Source organism: Protopterus annectens, chromosome 6.part1, assembly GCF_019279795.1.
Source record: "Protopterus annectens isolate FY-2018-M chromosome 6.part1, PAN1.0, whole genome shotgun sequence".
Lineage (NCBI taxonomy): Eukaryota > Metazoa > Chordata > Ceratodontiformes > Protopteridae > Protopterus > Protopterus annectens.
Window position 1 is genome coordinate 573,820,744 of NC_056738.1, and position 18,763 is coordinate 573,839,506.

The 18,763-nt window shown below is 37.0% G+C and overlaps 1 protein-coding gene across 7 annotated transcripts in view; it reads right to left on the reverse strand.

The window, feature by feature from the left end:
- RASGRP2 (RAS guanyl releasing protein 2) overlaps positions 1–18,763 on the reverse strand; it is a 1,579,354-nt gene that overhangs the window by 56,341 nt on the left and 1,504,250 nt on the right. For 6 of the 7 annotated variants that reach the window (XM_044076007.1, XM_044076006.1, XM_044076004.1 and 3 more), the window contains one exon: positions 17,362–17,409. The exons of the other annotated variant lie outside the window; for it this stretch is intronic. In XM_044076007.1, the coding sequence (XP_043931942.1) occupies positions 17,362–17,409 (48 nt within the window). The remainder of the gene's footprint in view (positions 1–17,361; positions 17,410–18,763) is intronic. 7 annotated transcript variants of the gene reach the window in all.

The following is an 18,763-nucleotide window of genomic DNA, read 5'->3' on the forward strand; positions in this document are numbered from 1 at the left end:
ACGGAAGTGAAGACAGCCTGCTACTTCTCACACTGAAGTCTTGCATCTCTGATTGTCTTCATAAAGTTCCAAAGATCTTAGTCATACACAGCCTAAAAAGATCCCATCATCTTCTAAACATACTTCCTGTAAATGGTGTAGAGATAAATAGCACAACAATAACAAAGGTATTTCTTTCGACTCATAGAGCACAATAAAATCCTTTTAAGCTACACCATAACACTGTAATATTAGTATGTGCAGCAAAAACCTATCTTTCTATATCAGGAAATGTTCAATTTGTTCAGCCTCACACTATTAACACATATTGTAAGTTATTAAAGGAGACAATAAATGGAAGAAATGCATTTGCCACCTCAGTATAATAGCACCGTTTGGAAGTTTCAGTGAAATGACCAAAGGGCATCATATTTTCAGCATTAACACTGAATTAATTCCATATTTGACTTGGGAAAGCCTCAGTACTGACCAGGTCCATGCATGTTCCTCCAGAACAGATCTCTTTTGTATACAATTATTTTACTTGTGCGGGATTTACCCGAGTGCAAAGAATTTTTTCAGTTTGTCCATCCACCAGAAGTCAAGGCCAAGGAAAGGAAAAGGTGTCAAGCTAAATACTATAGAAAGTGTGCATGATCTTTCCCGTTACCTTTCTGGTTTGAAATTTTATAAAAATCATTAAGCAAAACATCCTTGAGATAAGGATGAGACACAACATATAAAGTTACATTTGACACAAGAAAATGGCTCTGGGTTCTCCTTAGGTGCTTGGAGCCACATTCCTTGTATGGTTTACCTTTGCTCAAACATTTTGATGAAGACACTGTCTTCTCAGGTCTGCTTGCTTGTTCTCAGTACAGCAATACATGCAGGTTCTAATGTAATACAGAGAAGAGCACTTTGAGATCACAGCAATCTCAAAGAGTGATAATACACTATCTCTGTTTTTTTAACAGATTGCTCTTTCTCCAAGCTGGGAAACCCTCAAAGTTGAAATAATAAAATAATAAAATAAAGTAAAAAGGTGAGTGTAGTGGGGCTTGCTCCCCTGCAAAAAAAAAAATATATATATATATATATATATATATATATATATATATATATATACACACACACACACACACACACACACACACACATCTGATTTTATTTTCTTATTTTGTTACTGAATTCACACATTTTTGTGTTGTGTGTATCCAACTAATTATATTTTGAAGTTGTTGGCAAGGACTTTTATTTAAAGCAATTTGTCTGTGATGAACAACAGAGTTCCACTCATTTTATGTTCTTTGTGTCCTATTTATAACTCCTCCTGCTTATTTCATTAGGTAATGGCTATTTTTTTTCACTTGCTTAATAACATAATAGAGTCAAAATGTGCATTTCTGTCTTCTGCCATCTTTCAATGTTAGTTTTCCAGAAATACATGCATCCATTTTTATGCAGTAATTCAAAGTCTATACACACTGATTAATTTAATCACTGTATTTCTAAGAACAATACTATATAATGTAAAAAAAACTGATCCAGGACAATATCTCAAGTGCTTTTTCAGCATCATGAAAAATTGCTGCTTTATGACGATAGAAAAAGAGAGTCTTGCCCACAGCACATGTAAAATCTTTAATGTTTCTCCTCTGTATTAAAACAGTTTGGTAAAGGTGAGTCATGGGGATATCACAGACATCAGCACATCTTGCCCACATGTGCACAACTTACAGCCCATCTTCAAAATGGATATATGCCTGCAACTGTTTATAGAAGTAAGGGATTTCTCTTATTTTGGAATCCTAGTGGTGTAAAGCATGTACTGAGCAGAGGGATAAAAGGCTTGCTTTTGGGAAATGCACATTTTAGTCAACAGATGTCACATTTAAGACAGCTGCTTTTTGAAGTTTTTTATGACCCCTTCCAATGGGCTTATAAGAATTTCCACAGTGTCTTTTAGCAGTGCGGTTATAGCTGTAAATATAGCTCGTGACATCTTAGCACAAGAATCAGGAACAATGCTAAAGATAATGGAGGGGACAAACTCTCAAATGCAGAGATATGCTTTGATTATTATAGACATAGAATGCTGGTAGGATAACAGAATTGGCATTAGTGTGCATTTTCTGATGGATATAAAGCCTGAACCTTAACCACTACCATTATTTAGTGACTGCAGTCCTCAACAGTTTGCTGGAAGACCACAGATTTTATGAGCAATAAACCACAAATATGAGGCAAAATCATGGGCATTCTTGGTAACTTATCAACGTAAGGATCTGTAATGTCAGCCTTGAATTAGCTATCTATGATCAAATCTTTTTATGCACTCAAGGATATTCAGTCGTTCATTTCCTCAATAACGAAGATGTCCAAGAATAAAACTGTGAACAGAGGTAACATTGAAATGGTTCCCACTAAATATGAAAGGCAGTTGTGACTTTACCATGAGCCTTTTCAAAAAAAGGCACATGATCTTACAACACTTTTTGAAATGTAGGGAGATTGGTATAAAAGGCAGGGAATATCCATACTAGATGTACAAGCTTCTTAGATCATATTTCAAAACACAGGGTTAAGAATCCATGAGTTAAGGGTGTAGAAAATGTCACCTCTACCAGAGCTCCAATACCAGCGAAGTCCATGGCAGCATACATTTCATCTGTTTGTGCTTTAGGATGGAAATGAGACAGGGACACTGAATCTCACATGTAATAGAGGACTTCCCAGGTCAACTAGCCCTAGGGAGTTGCAATCTGATTTCCAGTACTTTGCTTCTGGTGCTACCTTATGGATCTCAGAACATCTGGCCAAGTCTATCAGAAACAAAAAAAAGAATGAAATCTCATCCTATTATTTGCCCTTTTAATAAATTCAAGAATTTCAGTAACAGCTACTTTACCTGTGAAAGTATAAACTCAGGAGAAAATGTACAAAAATTACAGCAATAGGTTGGTTTTCTGAAGATAACATTTCCTACCATAATAGATGCTTGGTTTGTAATGTACGCATGATCCGAAATCTATGGACTATATATTAAAATACAGTTGCTATAGCTTGATGTCTGGAAGGTAAAAATGATAAGGCTGTCACCTTGTATCCTACGTGACTTTCAAAATGTTCCTATTGGCAGAAGTTTGTCTCTTGAAGATGTACTACACCTGGACTAATGAAAGGAAAATGCTGCAAACAACAGGCTCCTTTCTTACAAGGGGCAATTTAATAACATTGGTGTTCCTGGAAACTAAACAAATAGTGATTTAGACTGCAAGGAAAAGCATTCAAAATCTTCCAATTATCATCAACCCTCCTGAGACACCTTGGCTCTACTTTGGGTATCTACTGAGCTTTTTAAAAATGCAGTACAGGTGAAAGGACAAAGGAAAACAATGAAGTAGGTTGGTAAGGTAATGCCAAGTCATTGCATAGTGTTTTTCACCAAAATTCACTACAGCAACGCTTAATATAGTTCTATATTGTCATGCCCAAACAGTGTTGAAGTAAACACAGAAAGCAATTACCCATCCACTAAAATGACAGTTTCTAAATACATCAGCAAGAAAAGACCCTCCCATGGCATAGATGTCTAAGCCTTAGTCTAGGCATGTCCTTGGCAAAGGTGGAAAAGGAAAGGGATGGAAAAGAGAATGGATATGACAAATATCCATATGTTTGCTGACCGTTAAAGACTTTAGAGGTCAGAACATGCTATCAGTACATCCTCAAGAGTAATGCCATCTATATTACAAAAGGACTAACAATAAGAGGAAACCCAAAGGTAAAATCTGATCATACTATAAAGGAAATTTTAGGGGCTGTAACATTATCAACCAAGAACCTGTTTGTTACAAAATAAGAAGAAAAAGAAAAATGTTAATCCTACCTCCACCCCAATCATCAAATTAATAAGAATTGTTAGTAAGCCATAATTTAATCACATAAAATAGGACATGCAAATTAAACAATGCTTTCAGGCACCTAAGTTTGTAAAATGAGTAAAAAATCAAATGAAAGTTGCAATATAGACATAGCCTGTATCCACGCATTACAAGAAAAAAAGTTGGCATACAAGTATAGACTTCAGACTCCATTATTCAGAGTAAAAAAATGCATAGCAATCAGCACTCATGTTATAAAAAATAGGATGCAGACAGTATAAACATACACAAGTGATACATATGTAAGTCAAAATGTCACTGACTACAACCTTATGGGTAAAAACTGATAATAGGAAACTGAAATCCACTGTTTTGCTTCAGAGATGGGAGGTTGCTAAATGATTGGTCACGATAGGAACTCTTGCTTTCATTTGGTATTTCAACCAATCAGATCTCCAGTTTAGGTAAGTATCCTTTCCAGAGTCTTAGTAGCCTTACATTTTGAAGGGTATCATTGCCACTACTGGACAACCAAAAAGCAAGAAACAAAGTCTTTTCTGATGTTTTTGTAAACCAGCATTCAATATCTTAGCTTTTCAAGAAATCCTGACCAACAGTAATCTTAAACTGTGGAACAAAGAGTGAGCTTCCTGTTGCTTTTGATTAAGATGATATACAAGAGATTAATGCTTTCTTTCATTGGGCAACAAAGAATAATAGTCAAGTCTTATTTTAGGTGATCCGTAAGTAAAGGGTGCCACTTTGAAAGCTGCCTTCAGCATAACTTTCACATTTATTTTGGATCAGTTGCTAGCAGAAGAGACTGGAGATGACTCATCAATGTAGAAGTGTATCTAATGAGGTTCCCTGTATTGTTTCTAAGAGTGTGGGGGCAGGATATTACCATAAGCATTTTTATGCTATGTCACACAGTGACTAAACAGTCAAGTTATTATGGTCTACTTATTTATAACTTATTGTAAAAATGTTATAATAAACTAAGGAAAAAGCAACAAATGGAACAGAAATGTAGAAGAGGTGAACCAAATAGTGCACTGAATTAAAGAAAACACAAGTAGCTTTTAGCAGACAGATGTGAAAAACTCTTAACTTGTCTTTTCTGTAAATATGCAAATATAAAATGCAAAAAAGCCATATAAAAATCATGCAGCTGTTTTCTGTGAGGATACATTGCAGATATGGAAATGAAATAATTTCAGCTACAATGGCAGTTATTTTTTAAAGTTATCCATAAAGAAAAAGTTTTTTGCCCAATGCTGCACGGGGATGTTTATTTTTAATTTTGCAATCAGCAACAAACAGATTCCCATGGGCTCTACTAAAAGGTGCAACTCAGTCAAAATGGAAAGTTCTGACTAAATGTTTCTCCAGTGTCGATTGGTTTCATACCACATCTCTAGGACACTTGCCAAGTTTCAGAATTCAGAGTGACTTCCAGAGTCAACTATTCCTTTCTTTCTTAAACATGCACACTGTACAATAACTCTGGGACAGAAATTCAAGTCTGAGATTTATTTGCATAAAAGACTATGCATTTGCTAATTGAACTTAAAAATCAGAAGTAGGAATAAGTCATCAAATCTTTGCCTACTAGAAGTAAAACAAGCAGATAAATTGTTGATAGAGAATGTTTTATAAAAGTACTCTATCTCTCTCTCTCTGATTAAACCAATTTAGTTTGCATTTAATCGTGCAAGTACACAACTGCATGTATATTTGATTTTACTGTGTATTGCTTAATTTTATTTATTTCAAGTAAATAATTGTTTTTATTCAGTTTTAAGTGATTCTGGCTTGTGATGTATTATATAACAGGTATATGTATTGAACTGCTATAGCTAACTGTTGAATACTATGGTGGCCTTAGTTTAAGGGTGAACAGCAACCGTGTTATTGGTATAGTAGATTTTTTTTTCAGTAATGTTGCCACAGGCTAGATCAATCAGGGAAAGGGGCACTGAAATAGTATAATTACCTGGGAAATAATACATTTGTGCATGTAAAATGATCTTGGTCAAGTTTCAGTCACTGAGAAATTGGCATTGGAAGGCACTAAGCTCAGACTTAGGTGGGACAGAGGTTTTGGAGCCAATAACTGTAACTCTGCTCTGTAGTTGATCATTCTAACAGCTCATGTTGAGTATGGCAGGTACTAGTTATTACCCAAACAGCAGTCCATGTTCTTAAGGCCAACTACCTGCATAATATTTTGTTACACAAGTGCAGATCATGAGATTATACCCCTTGTCCATCACATACACACTGATGGCACACAGTGTAGAATTACATGGCCATTCATCTCATTCATATTCTGATATCTTCTATTATTATTATTATTATTATTATTATTATTATTATTATTATTATTATTAATGGAAAAGTAGTTAAAGGAGCTCCTGCAGCCTTCTGTTTGCCACGGTACCAGGATTTAAATCTGTTTCACTCTATCATACATTGTTGTACCTGGGTTAAAATTTGGTTTCTTTTATAAGGAGCTTACTTGGAGGAATTTTGGGAGTATTGTTTGGAGCAAGTACAGACAGGCTTCACAGAATTATCTAGGAAAAGCCTTCGGTTGCTAGCATCTTTCTTATTTTTTAAATATTGTAAGTAAAGTATTAAAAATAAGGATGTGATAATGGGAGGCATCCAGTGCAGTTGCTGGGTGCAAATTTTATAAGAGTAATGAGACTGACACAGTGTCCCATTTGGTAATACTTTTCTGGACTAGGACATGCCAGCGCTCCTGTTAAGAAGAGTTTGACTGGGCCTAACCTAATTTGTAAATTATTTAGCTATAAACATATCTCCCTATAACCTGTGCTCACCCAAAGTTGTCCTATCAAGGCACCTGCAAATATGAGTTGTGAAGCTGTGCACACTCACTACTTTTAATTCATTTTATATGCTTTAATTTGCAAAATCTCAGAATTTGTGAGAAAATGAAATTGTCAGTGATAAAACCATTGTTTAACTGCTCCTTAGCACTACCTTATTTACATACTTAATATCTTCTGCAACAGCTTAAGCAAAGCAATTCTGAAAAGGTAGGGGAATCCTAAGTACACATATGTAAAATGTGTATGTGAAAGACCTGCTTGTGAGTGCACGCCTTCATTTACATACAAGACAAGTCACTTACATTTCTCTGACTGGCTTACAGTATCTATATCGTGTTGTCTTCAAAGTAAAACAGTACTAAACAGTAGTTGTATTAGAAGTGCATGAAAATTATTCTCATCTTCTGCGAGCACTAGATTAGTACTAAAACATTTCTGCACAGGAAAGGAATACAACAAAAATGATGAAAGCAGCTCAACATAAAAAAACACATTGAGGTATCTCAAACCCACCGAAGTGGGGGGCTACACCCCCACTCCCCTAACTAAATATACCACTCCCCACTCCCCTAACTAAATATACCAAGATCACACTATAGTGGGGAAAAGGGCACATTTCCCCATGTTGGCCAACTGCCTCTTTTCCTAGAAATCTCTTCCAGTGATGTGAAAGTTCATTATAAAACTCCAGGGTTGCAGTATCCCAAAATATTCCTCCCCTACCAGAGTGTGTGTGTGTGTGTGTGTGTGTGTGTGTGTGTGTGTGTGTGTGTGTGAGAGAGCATGCATATGTACACATGCCTCAGGCTGTTGTGGGGCAAATCTCACCACATGAATGAGGGTCACAATGACTTTTAAAATTTGAATTTCAGTTTATTTTTCTGACATTCAGAGCCCATCAATTTCATGACCTTGAGTTGTGACAAGGAGCTTTCAAGTGAACTACAGGCAGGCAAAACCAGCAAGGATAGCTAACAAAATACTGGAAAGCAAAAAGGAAGCAGTATCACTGTAGAAAACAGAAAGTCGTTATTCTTTTTACAGACATTTGGTAAGATCCTACCTGAAGTGCTATAGGCTGTTTGAAAACATCTTCAGCTGTAAGGACACAGGTAAGACACAGTTCAGAAAGGGTTAATAGATATACATAGTTTAGCTCACAAGCCAAGCAGATCATAAAACATTGTAACATGCAAAGTCGAGGAAAGAAGGCAAGAGTAGATATGAAAAGTGATAAAAATGTATGTACATCAAAGAGTGTCACCTTTTCAAAAAAAAAAAAAAACGCGGTGAAATGAAGAAACCACTAAATTATAATACACAAAATAGGTGGCATAGAGGAAATCAAAATAAGCACTATTTCACAGAAAGGGTGGTTAACAATTTACACAGCCTTACTTATATAATGTGGAGGCCAAAATCTCACACACACACCTAAGACATCAGGATCATCAGCAGTAATCCATACAACACACTACAGCACTCATACAACACATAATCTCATCATATGCAGAGGTTCTCAAGACCAACTTGCCTAAACCACAAAGACCTCTTAAAAGATAACACAGGCATTACACACCCTCAGCAAAACCTCTCAGACTATAAAGCCTACAACCTCATATGACACTAGGAGTCCCAAAGTCTTTGATACTAAGCCCATAAGGCAGGCATATACTCAAACACATTCTAGTCATAGGAGTCTCAGCTGGAAGACCTACAGATGTACCTCTTACCAGGCTGAGTAAGGAAAGAGAGATGATCATTTACTTGCCTGGTTCTAGGATCCATCAGAACACATACTCACTCAAATCCTTAAACAGGAGTTACCACTATAACTCTGTCAAAATATATGTGGGAATTAACAGCATGAGACATACCCTTTGGGACTATATGAAAAGAGACAAATGGAGCTCTCTGACTGCATGTCCCAAGCAGGTATAAACCTAGCGTCAAGGATGATGCCACAATATGAGCAAAATAATTGACTTCAATAATTGGCTTAGCATCTAGTGTCATTTGAAGAGGGTGTAATATTTGTCAGCCTAGGAGGACATAATTGACAGAATCGTTTTTGCCAGGAACTGTCTGCACCTGTCCCATCTAGGTTTTTTAATACTGGCTAAGGTGTTCTCCACCCCCATAGTGCCTCGTTTAGACAAAGTCAGACAGATATATCTACCAACATAATTGTATGAGCAAAGGATAATATGAAGGTATAACTGATTTATGCTAGGAGCCTAACCAAAACACTCACCTTGAGAGACAGACATCTGTGCAGTGACCATGGTATGGCATAAATTGGTGTCATGTACCATGGCTGTGCAGGGATAATGCCTTTTACACATTTAAACCATCTATTATGCAGAAGGGAAAAAAGGTGGAGGTGTCTTGATGTTTACCAGGAAGTGTCTTACATTTAGGCTGGTTAAGCAGCAAAATGCATTAGAGCAACTTCTTAATGTCCAACTCATCATCAGTAAAGCCCCTTACCACATTATAGCCACTCATATAACTCCTTCTATGACCCAAGATAGTCACAGCACCTATTTACAGGAATAGAAGTCAGCTGGCTTTACACCCAGTACCATTTGCTGGGTGACTGACTATCCATCACTACTGTACAAGCACAATGACGCCCAGACTTTGTTAATACAAATGTTCTAGAAAAAACAAGAGTACCCACAAGCAGCAAAAATGTCCTTGATCTTAAACTTATTAATATGGGTGAGTCATTCTGCATCTTCACTTATCAGGTCAGACCATGGAACTGTTTCCCATGCAATAAAAATAAAACCTGAGATGACAGCAATCCACAGAATCTTTATAAACTTCTCCATGGCAAGCTTACTACTTTTAAGTGATAGTCTGGCAAATTTCACAGCCCCCAATCCATTAAACTCCACTGAGTATGCAGAAACAATATGCTATTAACTTGTACCATCATACCCACAACTACACAGACGCTGTATCCTGTAGGAACAAGCATAGGCCAAAAACAATCCTTCCTGGTAGAACCACACCATAAACAACCTTTACAATAAAAGAGAATCAGAGCCAAATATCACAAAACTAAGCCACAGCTGGCTAGATCCATCATCATTAAAATAAATAACCGACTGAGGAGTTTAATCAAAACCACCAAAGTCAAGTCTGAAGCCAAAGTGGCCACCTATGCAAAGGCCAACCCTAAAGCCTTTTTTAGCTGTTCACAACAATCAAGAATTTCAAAAATCAATGTGCTGAGCCGATTGTTAAGGACACCAACTATACTGAAGCCAAAGCTATAGCAAACTTACTAGCTGATAAATTCAGCTCCAACTTCACCCCTCTATTACCCCTATTATTTCATAAGATATTCCAGTAACTGATACCATTCCCTTCCCTCACACAGGGCCAACATCTAAATGCACTATCAAAGGGCAGGAATACTGCATATATGAGCCCTGACAATATCCCAGAGGTTTCTTAACATGAAACATGATTTATCTATGCACCTAACAATGCTATTTAACACCAGCCTCCACACAGGCTTTGTACTAAGCTGATGGTGGACAAGAATCATACCACAGCACATGGGGGTGCCATTCACTGACCCAGGCACTCAGTGACCTTAAGTCAGATCTACCTCATTTGTGAGACCATGGAAACATTCTTCCTGGAATTAATCAGTAATGACATACGGAACCTACAAACACTGGACTCACCCTAGTTTGGGTTTGTCAAAGGGAGGTCTTGCTTACTCAACCAAATAGATGGCTTTGAAAAGGTCACTAAGGCAATTGATGGAGGTAAGAGGTGCATACCACCTACCTAGATCTGACCAAAGCTTTAGACACAGTACACTCAAGAAGAGTGGAGAAACTTACACAAATTGGAATAAACTCCTATGTCACCCCCAATGACTTGCCATCTGTCTCACAAATAAAACTCTGAAGGTCAGGATAGGGAAAACTACCTCTGCAAGACCAGTCACCAGTGGAGTTTGACAGGGCTTGGTACTGGGAGTTCTCTTATTTGGCATCTATTTGTGTCCAAAGTGGTAGAAATGTCCTTCAATATTGCTCAGCTCATAACCAAAGAATTAGCCTTTCAGTCCAGGTGGTCTTTCTCCCTTTTACTCTGCTCTCATCAGGCCAGTCACTGAGTATGATGCCCACTCTGATGGATCTGGTCAGACATATGCAACAACTCAAATGCCCACAGACGGGCCTAAAACTTAAGTCATGGATAGACCACCGCAAAGCACTGTTACAGTATTCAGTATCCTAGAGACTGCTGAGAGGGAACCTGTGTTGGGCTTATAAGGCATTGTCTGACCCTATACTGATGGGCTCATTGCAGTTCCACAAGTCAGCTGATATCAGAAACACTCATTCCATGGACCTAAACCTTTTCTGCAACCTAAACAGAACAGTTTGAAGAGACAGGTACAGCTCTCTCAGAGGTTAACACTACTCTGGAACAGACTCTTCACTCAATGCAAAACACAATTCGCCCCATCCCTATTCAAGCATAACCTGGATTTATGGGTGGGAATGACTAAATTTACCCCAGGACTCCCCTGTACTACTTACAGACACAGGCAGAATCTAAAATGCCCTTCTTGCAACATACCTCCTATAAATACTCAATGGTTTCCCCTAGAGATAATCACTATCCCTTCTAGAATGAATCATTGGGCACTAAATAAACACAGGCCTTGGATCTAGGTATGGGCAATTCTAACTGACGTGATAATTCGCTCAGCATAAAATGGCCTGTAAGGGCAGATAGCCTAGTATTCACCCATGAACCTACAAAAAAGTGGCAGAATTAAAAAATAGTGGTTGGATGGCGAACAGGAAGTTCATCCTGGCTTGTCACCTATGGCTCTAATGGACACAGGCAACCTGTAAATGGTTCCTCTCCTAGGCCCCTGCTTGTAAATGTTTCATCACCCAAGGCCCTTCTTACACTTATCAAGGGTACCAGAACTTGTCAGAGATTTGGGATGCATGGCTAGGCTTAAACAAGCCTTTATGGTCATTAGCCTAGTAAACACCTATGAACCTATAAGAATATGCAAGGCAGGCATGTTTCTGTGTAAGTTAAGACAGAAATGATATGTATGAAAACCTATCTATTCCATTTTCAAGTAGCTGCACTATAAGAAATATTTCCTTTGCTATTCTCCTTAAATATAGGAAAAAACAGATACAAGTATTCTTCTGCATCTCATTTATCTTCTATTTTAAATAGCATTGAAAAATATTATGTAAAAATGTCATTAAATTTTCAATAGCTATACATTTAAAATGTCCACTGCTACCTAGTTTACTTACATTAAGACTGACAACTGTAGACCGATACTCAGCTGACCAAAGGCAAATTAAATATTCCCTACAGTTTGTCCTCATACATTTTAATTAAGCACAGCTGTGAGACTCATTCGCTACAGCCTGACCATTACCCTGTAACAAAACATGAGTAGGAGTAATATCCTTAAAGCTTGCCTTCATATTTAAATTATGTATATTGAAGCTGACAAGCATGTTTCCTCAAGCTTACCCACTGTATTCTAAATCAGAAAAGAAGTGACGTCCATTCCCAGTAGATGGCTTTTGAACATAAACAGTTGGGAGAAATGTGCCATATAGCTTACCCCTGCAGCATGACATGACGGCACAGAGATAACTCACTGTAGAATCATGAAAGCATTCTGAATATCAAAGCAAATTAAAAAACAACAACAAAAAAGCTGAAAAGTCAAAGAAGATGGCAGGGGTTCTTTCTCTGCAGTGCATCACATCTTAAAGAAGGTAATGCACATATTACACAAGGTTTAAGTGTTTTGTCCTTAAACTGACACCATTGCGTATCTCAAATGACATCAAAAAGAAACATAATAAGAATATGAAACATGATCAGATGTAACGCCATGAAGTGAGAGCCCTGAACTCAGCTGTCATAGTACCATAGTCACAATATCCTCGTCAGGATACTTGTACCTGGATAACTAAAGACAGAAAAAAAGCAGTGCAAAATTTATTGTGCTTCTATGAAATGCACTTTTTAAGCCATGGTGGTAAAAGCTTAAAAGGGAATGAGATTCCTCAAGTACATAAATAGCAGCATTACCTATTTTGATTAAGCAATGCAAAAGTTCAAACAAGAATTTGCTCCTTAAATTGGAAGCACTCAAAACATCTTTGCAACATTAATTTAGATACCCCAGTCTACAAAAGGGAATTATCCATTTTATAACTTGGATGCCTGTGAACAAAAACAGAACTAAATGACTTTAAATGATGGAAGACAAGGTTAAACTTATGAAAGTCATGCTACCCAGCTGAGGTGTATAGATTAAAAATTATACTTTTTCTATACAAGAAAGATCGTGGCAGTAGTGTGATGGGAATTCTGCACATTTTTTGCATTTTAGAGAAAATATGTTCCCAGATCTCTACAACGTAATAGTTATTTCCTGCTATTTTTCTAGTATGTAAATTCATAAATGAGTCCACATTTGAAATCGGGTAACTGTATATTTGGTAATTTCAGGAGCATGACAATAACAGTACATGATTAACATATTGGTAAAAAGTGCTAGGGCCTGTATAAAAAAAAAGTTACCCAAAGGAATTATGTTGGTTTCTTGCTTTGCATCTGCACTTAACTCATATTTGCATACTGCTGTGCGATTGGCTGTACAGAGGCAGCTTTGTTATTAAAAAAAATACAGAGAAAAGAATAGGCAAGTTCTTTGATGTTAACTTCTCTCATAATAGTATACAAGCACTTGGGTTCTTAAAAGAATAAACCTCTAAACAGTGAAAAGCAGCGTTTACTATCTGTCTTGTATTCACTCCCTCTAGGAAAAAACTGAAGTGCTGGAATTGTAAGGGAGTCCATGTATCTAGAAGGAAGCATACTACAGTCAGCTATAATACAATTCCATCAGTATCCATACATCAGTCAAATGACAACAATGTAATATGATTTTCAAAGAAGGTAATTCATTTTGCATGAATATGTTAAATGAGATAGCTTGAGACTTACACAATGGGGAAAAGTAAAACCAACAGGAAAATACAAACCATCATCCAGTGATCTGCAACTGGTAAGCTTTCCATCAGACAGGCAGAATCATAAACTTAATGGCCTACTGGGTGCTGTCAGTACGTCCCATAATGCCTGATGAAGGATCACATGCACAGAACGTTAAGGTAACGAACATTGTTTAAATTTTGCAAAATGCAGGCCTTAGATTTATAACTCGTAGAGCATTATGGTAGTTATTGTCTTTTTTTCCTCTCTCTCTCTTCTGAAAAGCTTGTACAGTGGTTACATGCAGAAGACAATCCTCTTAACTGAAACATGTGGGTTTAACAAATGATGGGTGTTCCCAGTAAGTGGCTTCCCATTTTATTATGATGCTAAATGCATGGAATAACTATATACACAAATGAAACAATGCCTTTCTTCTAATTATGGTTAATGGTTTTCATAGTCTATTTCAAACAACCCCACAGTGTAAGATAATCTACTACAGTCCAGCTATTGTAATTTAGCACTAAAATATAATAACAATTTACAGACATCCACAAATGTTGGTGTGTGTGCACTCACATACACAATTGTGATGAATATGTTTTGTGAGGTGTATGGTCCCTAACAATTAACTTTACTTTTTGTAAGTCCATGTAAACACTATATATGAAACTTTTTGTGCTTAGCCACTTTTACAGATACAGTCGAAAAACCTTTTCAGGCCTCATCCTTCATATCAGTCATAAAAAATATGCCATTGCTAGATGTTAAGGTGACTTGTATGTCATGTGTGTTTTGTTAATAAATTGTGCTGCACTCTTTAGAATATTGCTACTGACTGCAGTACATTTCCTTGGTTTACTATAAAAACAGAGAATAATAATATGCTTAATCAATCTACAATTATCTGATTCCAAAAACTTGGGAGGTCACTACTAAACCACTCACAAGATCACAAAACATGAAAATCTCTTGGCAAGGGAACAATCTCCAAAGTGCAGGCAGGCTTTTGCATATAACGCTAAACTTGTGTTATGTTGTATTGTGGTTGTCACCCTCTGCATTAGACTTACATATAATCAGTACCTCCTTATCTGTCTCAAAACATCAACAAGCCAGTGGACATACTTAGAAACATAACTGCTCACCCACTGCTACTCATATAACCCAATTCCAAAATTGCACAACCTTGAGAAAAGGGCACATTTCCTAACCGGGCACTGCAATAAAGGAATCGCTCTGCATCATACAATATGCAGAGGATAAACCTTATATAACTGTTGCAAAACTTGTGGTGTCTCATTTTATAGTAAGCCAATGTACAAGCAGGTCTACATATTTTTTGTATACCAGCTTATTACCCATAAAATCATATCACTGAACTGTTCTGGTTTGCAAAACACCCAAGATTTTGCCTTATATTTTTTGCACTATCTCCATAAAATTTTTGATTTTGTTCTACGTCACTGAAAATTATCAGTCAATAATGCCAGATATCAGAATTTCATATGTCCTATTGTTCAGAAAATGCACTCTGATGCTAAACTTGTTGTTCTACTAACTTTAAGTGATTCAGAATAATATTGTCCCTAATTTTGGGCATTTGTCACCCTTTATTTTTTGATTTATTCAGAATTTTTGAGCAATGAAGTTGAGATGGAGTATTAGCATTTAACACTCTACAACTTTGCCCATATGTGGGGGAAGGGGGAGAGATCTCTCAAAGTTAACTGAAAGGACTGTACATACAGCCACAGTAATTCAGAAATTCTTTTATCTGGTCAGACTGGTCACCTGGGTGTTATCTTCAAGGTCCAAGAAGGTATCATCTATTTCTTCTCCTCCCTCGTTAGGCCCATAATAGAGTAAAATGTCAGCTTAAAGATACTGTAGTGTTTCTTCACAAAGAATCAATGGCATGTGTTCTCTGAGATACAATGAGCACCTTAAAGCACTCTCTTTCTCTCTCTCTTTTTTTTTTGCTTATTTCCAACAAAGCAAAGACTTCTGTCTGGCTTACAGAGCCTCAAAGGATCCATTCCTGTGTGACCTGCTGAACTTCCATAGAACAAATAACTTAAAAATGGCCTGCTGGGAAGAATCATACCTCTCCCAGCAGGAGTGGCCTTAGGTCAACTGGTTCCCTAGGCAAACTGGCTCCACAGCGCCCCCCACCACACCAGTCTGTGCCCCCATCTTGGTCTACCTACACCAAATAAATACTGGAAAAGTGCCCCTGCTAGAGCGGCGCCCTAGGCGGCTGCCTAGTTGGCCTATGCCTAAGGTCGGCTATGTCTCCCAGGCAATTCATCTTTTATGGAATAGACTTCTCTTTGATAAAAAAACAAAGCAACTCCCTGATCCTCTAAGAGTAACCTGTTCAAGTGGATTGGCAACCTAAAATCATTAAATTCCTCTGGAGTTTGGCTCTTCAAGCCTCCAATGAAAGGGTTAAAGTTGGGTATTATACCCCACATCTGCCCCTCAAGCCCTCATTGAAGTAAGATTTAACTGGGTATTAATTATTCATGTCTGTGGGTAATCACAGTTCGGGATATAGTGACTTGGCTGCAAATGTTTCTCTGAGTTAATATCCTAGTAACTTTTCCCTAACAATAACACCATAGTAACTGAGGTCACAGTCTTAGCCCCAGCTCACCATCCAATTTTTACCCTAAACACACTGAACTGCACACTTTGTATAGCAACCACATATAAACAAATGCCATTTCATTCAATGCGACAGTCATAAAGAAAGCAAATCATTCTCACTCACTTAAATATCTTTACTAATCAAACCCAGACAAAGAATTTGATCAAATTGCCTAAGAAGAAGTAGTCTGATCTCCTGAATAATTGCTCATAGGTTTGGAAAATAGATGTTCTGTGGTGCTGATCATGTGCTACAACAGTAAGGCAAGCATTATAATGAACAAACTGTTAATAAGGAGCAACACAACAGGAACATGTAAGGTAAATCAAAGTGCAGGACAAACTGCTGCAATCAAAGAGCAGCAGGAAATGCACGAGTCAAAAAATGATCTGCTTAATCGTATTAATGGTTTACAGTCAGTTCAAGTCACTGATGTATATATTTATTTGTGGAGCCTGCCTAGATAAATAGCTACTGTATTGTAAAATGCTTTTGTATTACGATGTATAATACAAATGGAGATACTGAATTCAGATCACTTACAGAGTACATAACGGATTATAAATACGGTCCCTTTGAGACTTGTCACATATACATACATAATGTGATGTCTGTATGTCAACTCTTTTGCATATAATGCTAAGTTTGTGTTATGTTGTTTATGGTTGTCACCGTCTGCATTCTTTAAACTTTGTCCAACCAAATCACTTTCTGTATATTCTTATCTCAGGAAGTTATTTACTTTGCCCAACAAACCAAGTAAAATAAAAATAAAATGTCATTTAGGCAGAGCAGCAACATATGAACATAAGTGAGTCAAACATCAGAGTTAGTGAGCTTTAATGCTTAAACACTTAATGCAAGACACATTTGGCCTCTGCTATGGCAATCCAAGTAGGTGCAGCAGTTAGTAACACACAAAACATAAGATATACAATACTGATTGGGTTACCAGTTGTCCCTCTTTTTAATTGACAATCCCGATATGGGAAGTTACATCCTGAAAAAAATATGAAAAAATTACAAACATTCTGATTTTTTAATTTTTCTAGCAAACACTGCATTAAACTATGATACTGTATCTAAATATATTAGGAAAATATGAAAAAATAAAAGCAATGATATTTTATAAGAGACTCTTGGAAAAGACAAAACAGGTGTTCTGTACTGGTTTAGGGTACATCAGTATGTTCATGCTAACAACATCTAAAAAAGGAGGCCTCTCTAAATGTATGTAGCTCATGTAAATAAACTCAGTATTACAGTAAAATCAGGTTTACTATCATTTTCGCTAACAAAATGCTATTGGCAGTTATGCTGCCGAAAATCAGAATGTCATTCAGAAAATGTATAGTGGTTTGGATAGTCGAGCACACTTATGCGAATTCAGTAGTGCCTTCGCATAAGTGTGTTCAACTATATGTATGAGATTGTGGTACAGTGGGGATTGGAAATTCATCCATATCCCCACTGTAGTGCGATCTCGGAGTTGGAATAAATTAGTAGCAGGGGGTGTGGGGGAGTTCAGTGATATGTCGTATAGGAGTTTGATTTACATCAGCTCCTATAAGGCTATCACATCACATTTTCGGCGACAATGTCGACTGAAATGTGTCGATCATTTGGAATGACATTGTGTATGCGCAAAATGTTTCATTTTGGTTTAACTTTTCATTATTTCGAACGGCATATGTTTTGCCATTCGAACTAATGATAGTAAACCGTAAAATCACACCATGAACCTTTATGAGTAAGATCTCAGGTACCTGAACATACCCAATACATGGCACATCAGACAATATAATTAAGTCAGTAACCATTGTAAATGTATGCATCAACTGCCCAGGTGATCGACAGTGAAGCAAACACAAGCAGAGTGCACTGCACTACCCAGAGTCAGAAGATATTTGGATTATATAAATATCTTAGGTAAAAAAAAAAAGTACTAGGACAATGCCATATTGTATTTTCTCACATTTCATCTGAGGCGAGAGAATTAGTACACCATTTGATATGAATCTGAGCTTACACTGATCGGTTGGTTGTTGGACTGAGTGCGCTAACTAGGGGATGGCAGTAAATCACATCAACCATTTTGAAGGGTAACACTAATGTCACTAATTTCTTGTGCTGATAGCAGTTTTCCTCGTTTAAAAGTATAGTTGTGACATTCCACTGGAGAATTAAGCAGGATAAATTTACAGATATTATTATTTAGTAATACCTACAGATGAGAAGAATTATGGGATAATTAAATCAAAAATGGGAAGCCATATTATAGTAATGGCACTAGAACTCCCTTACCCAGTAATGTTCTAGCCTTCAAGTGTAAAAAAATGTATTCTACAGTAGAT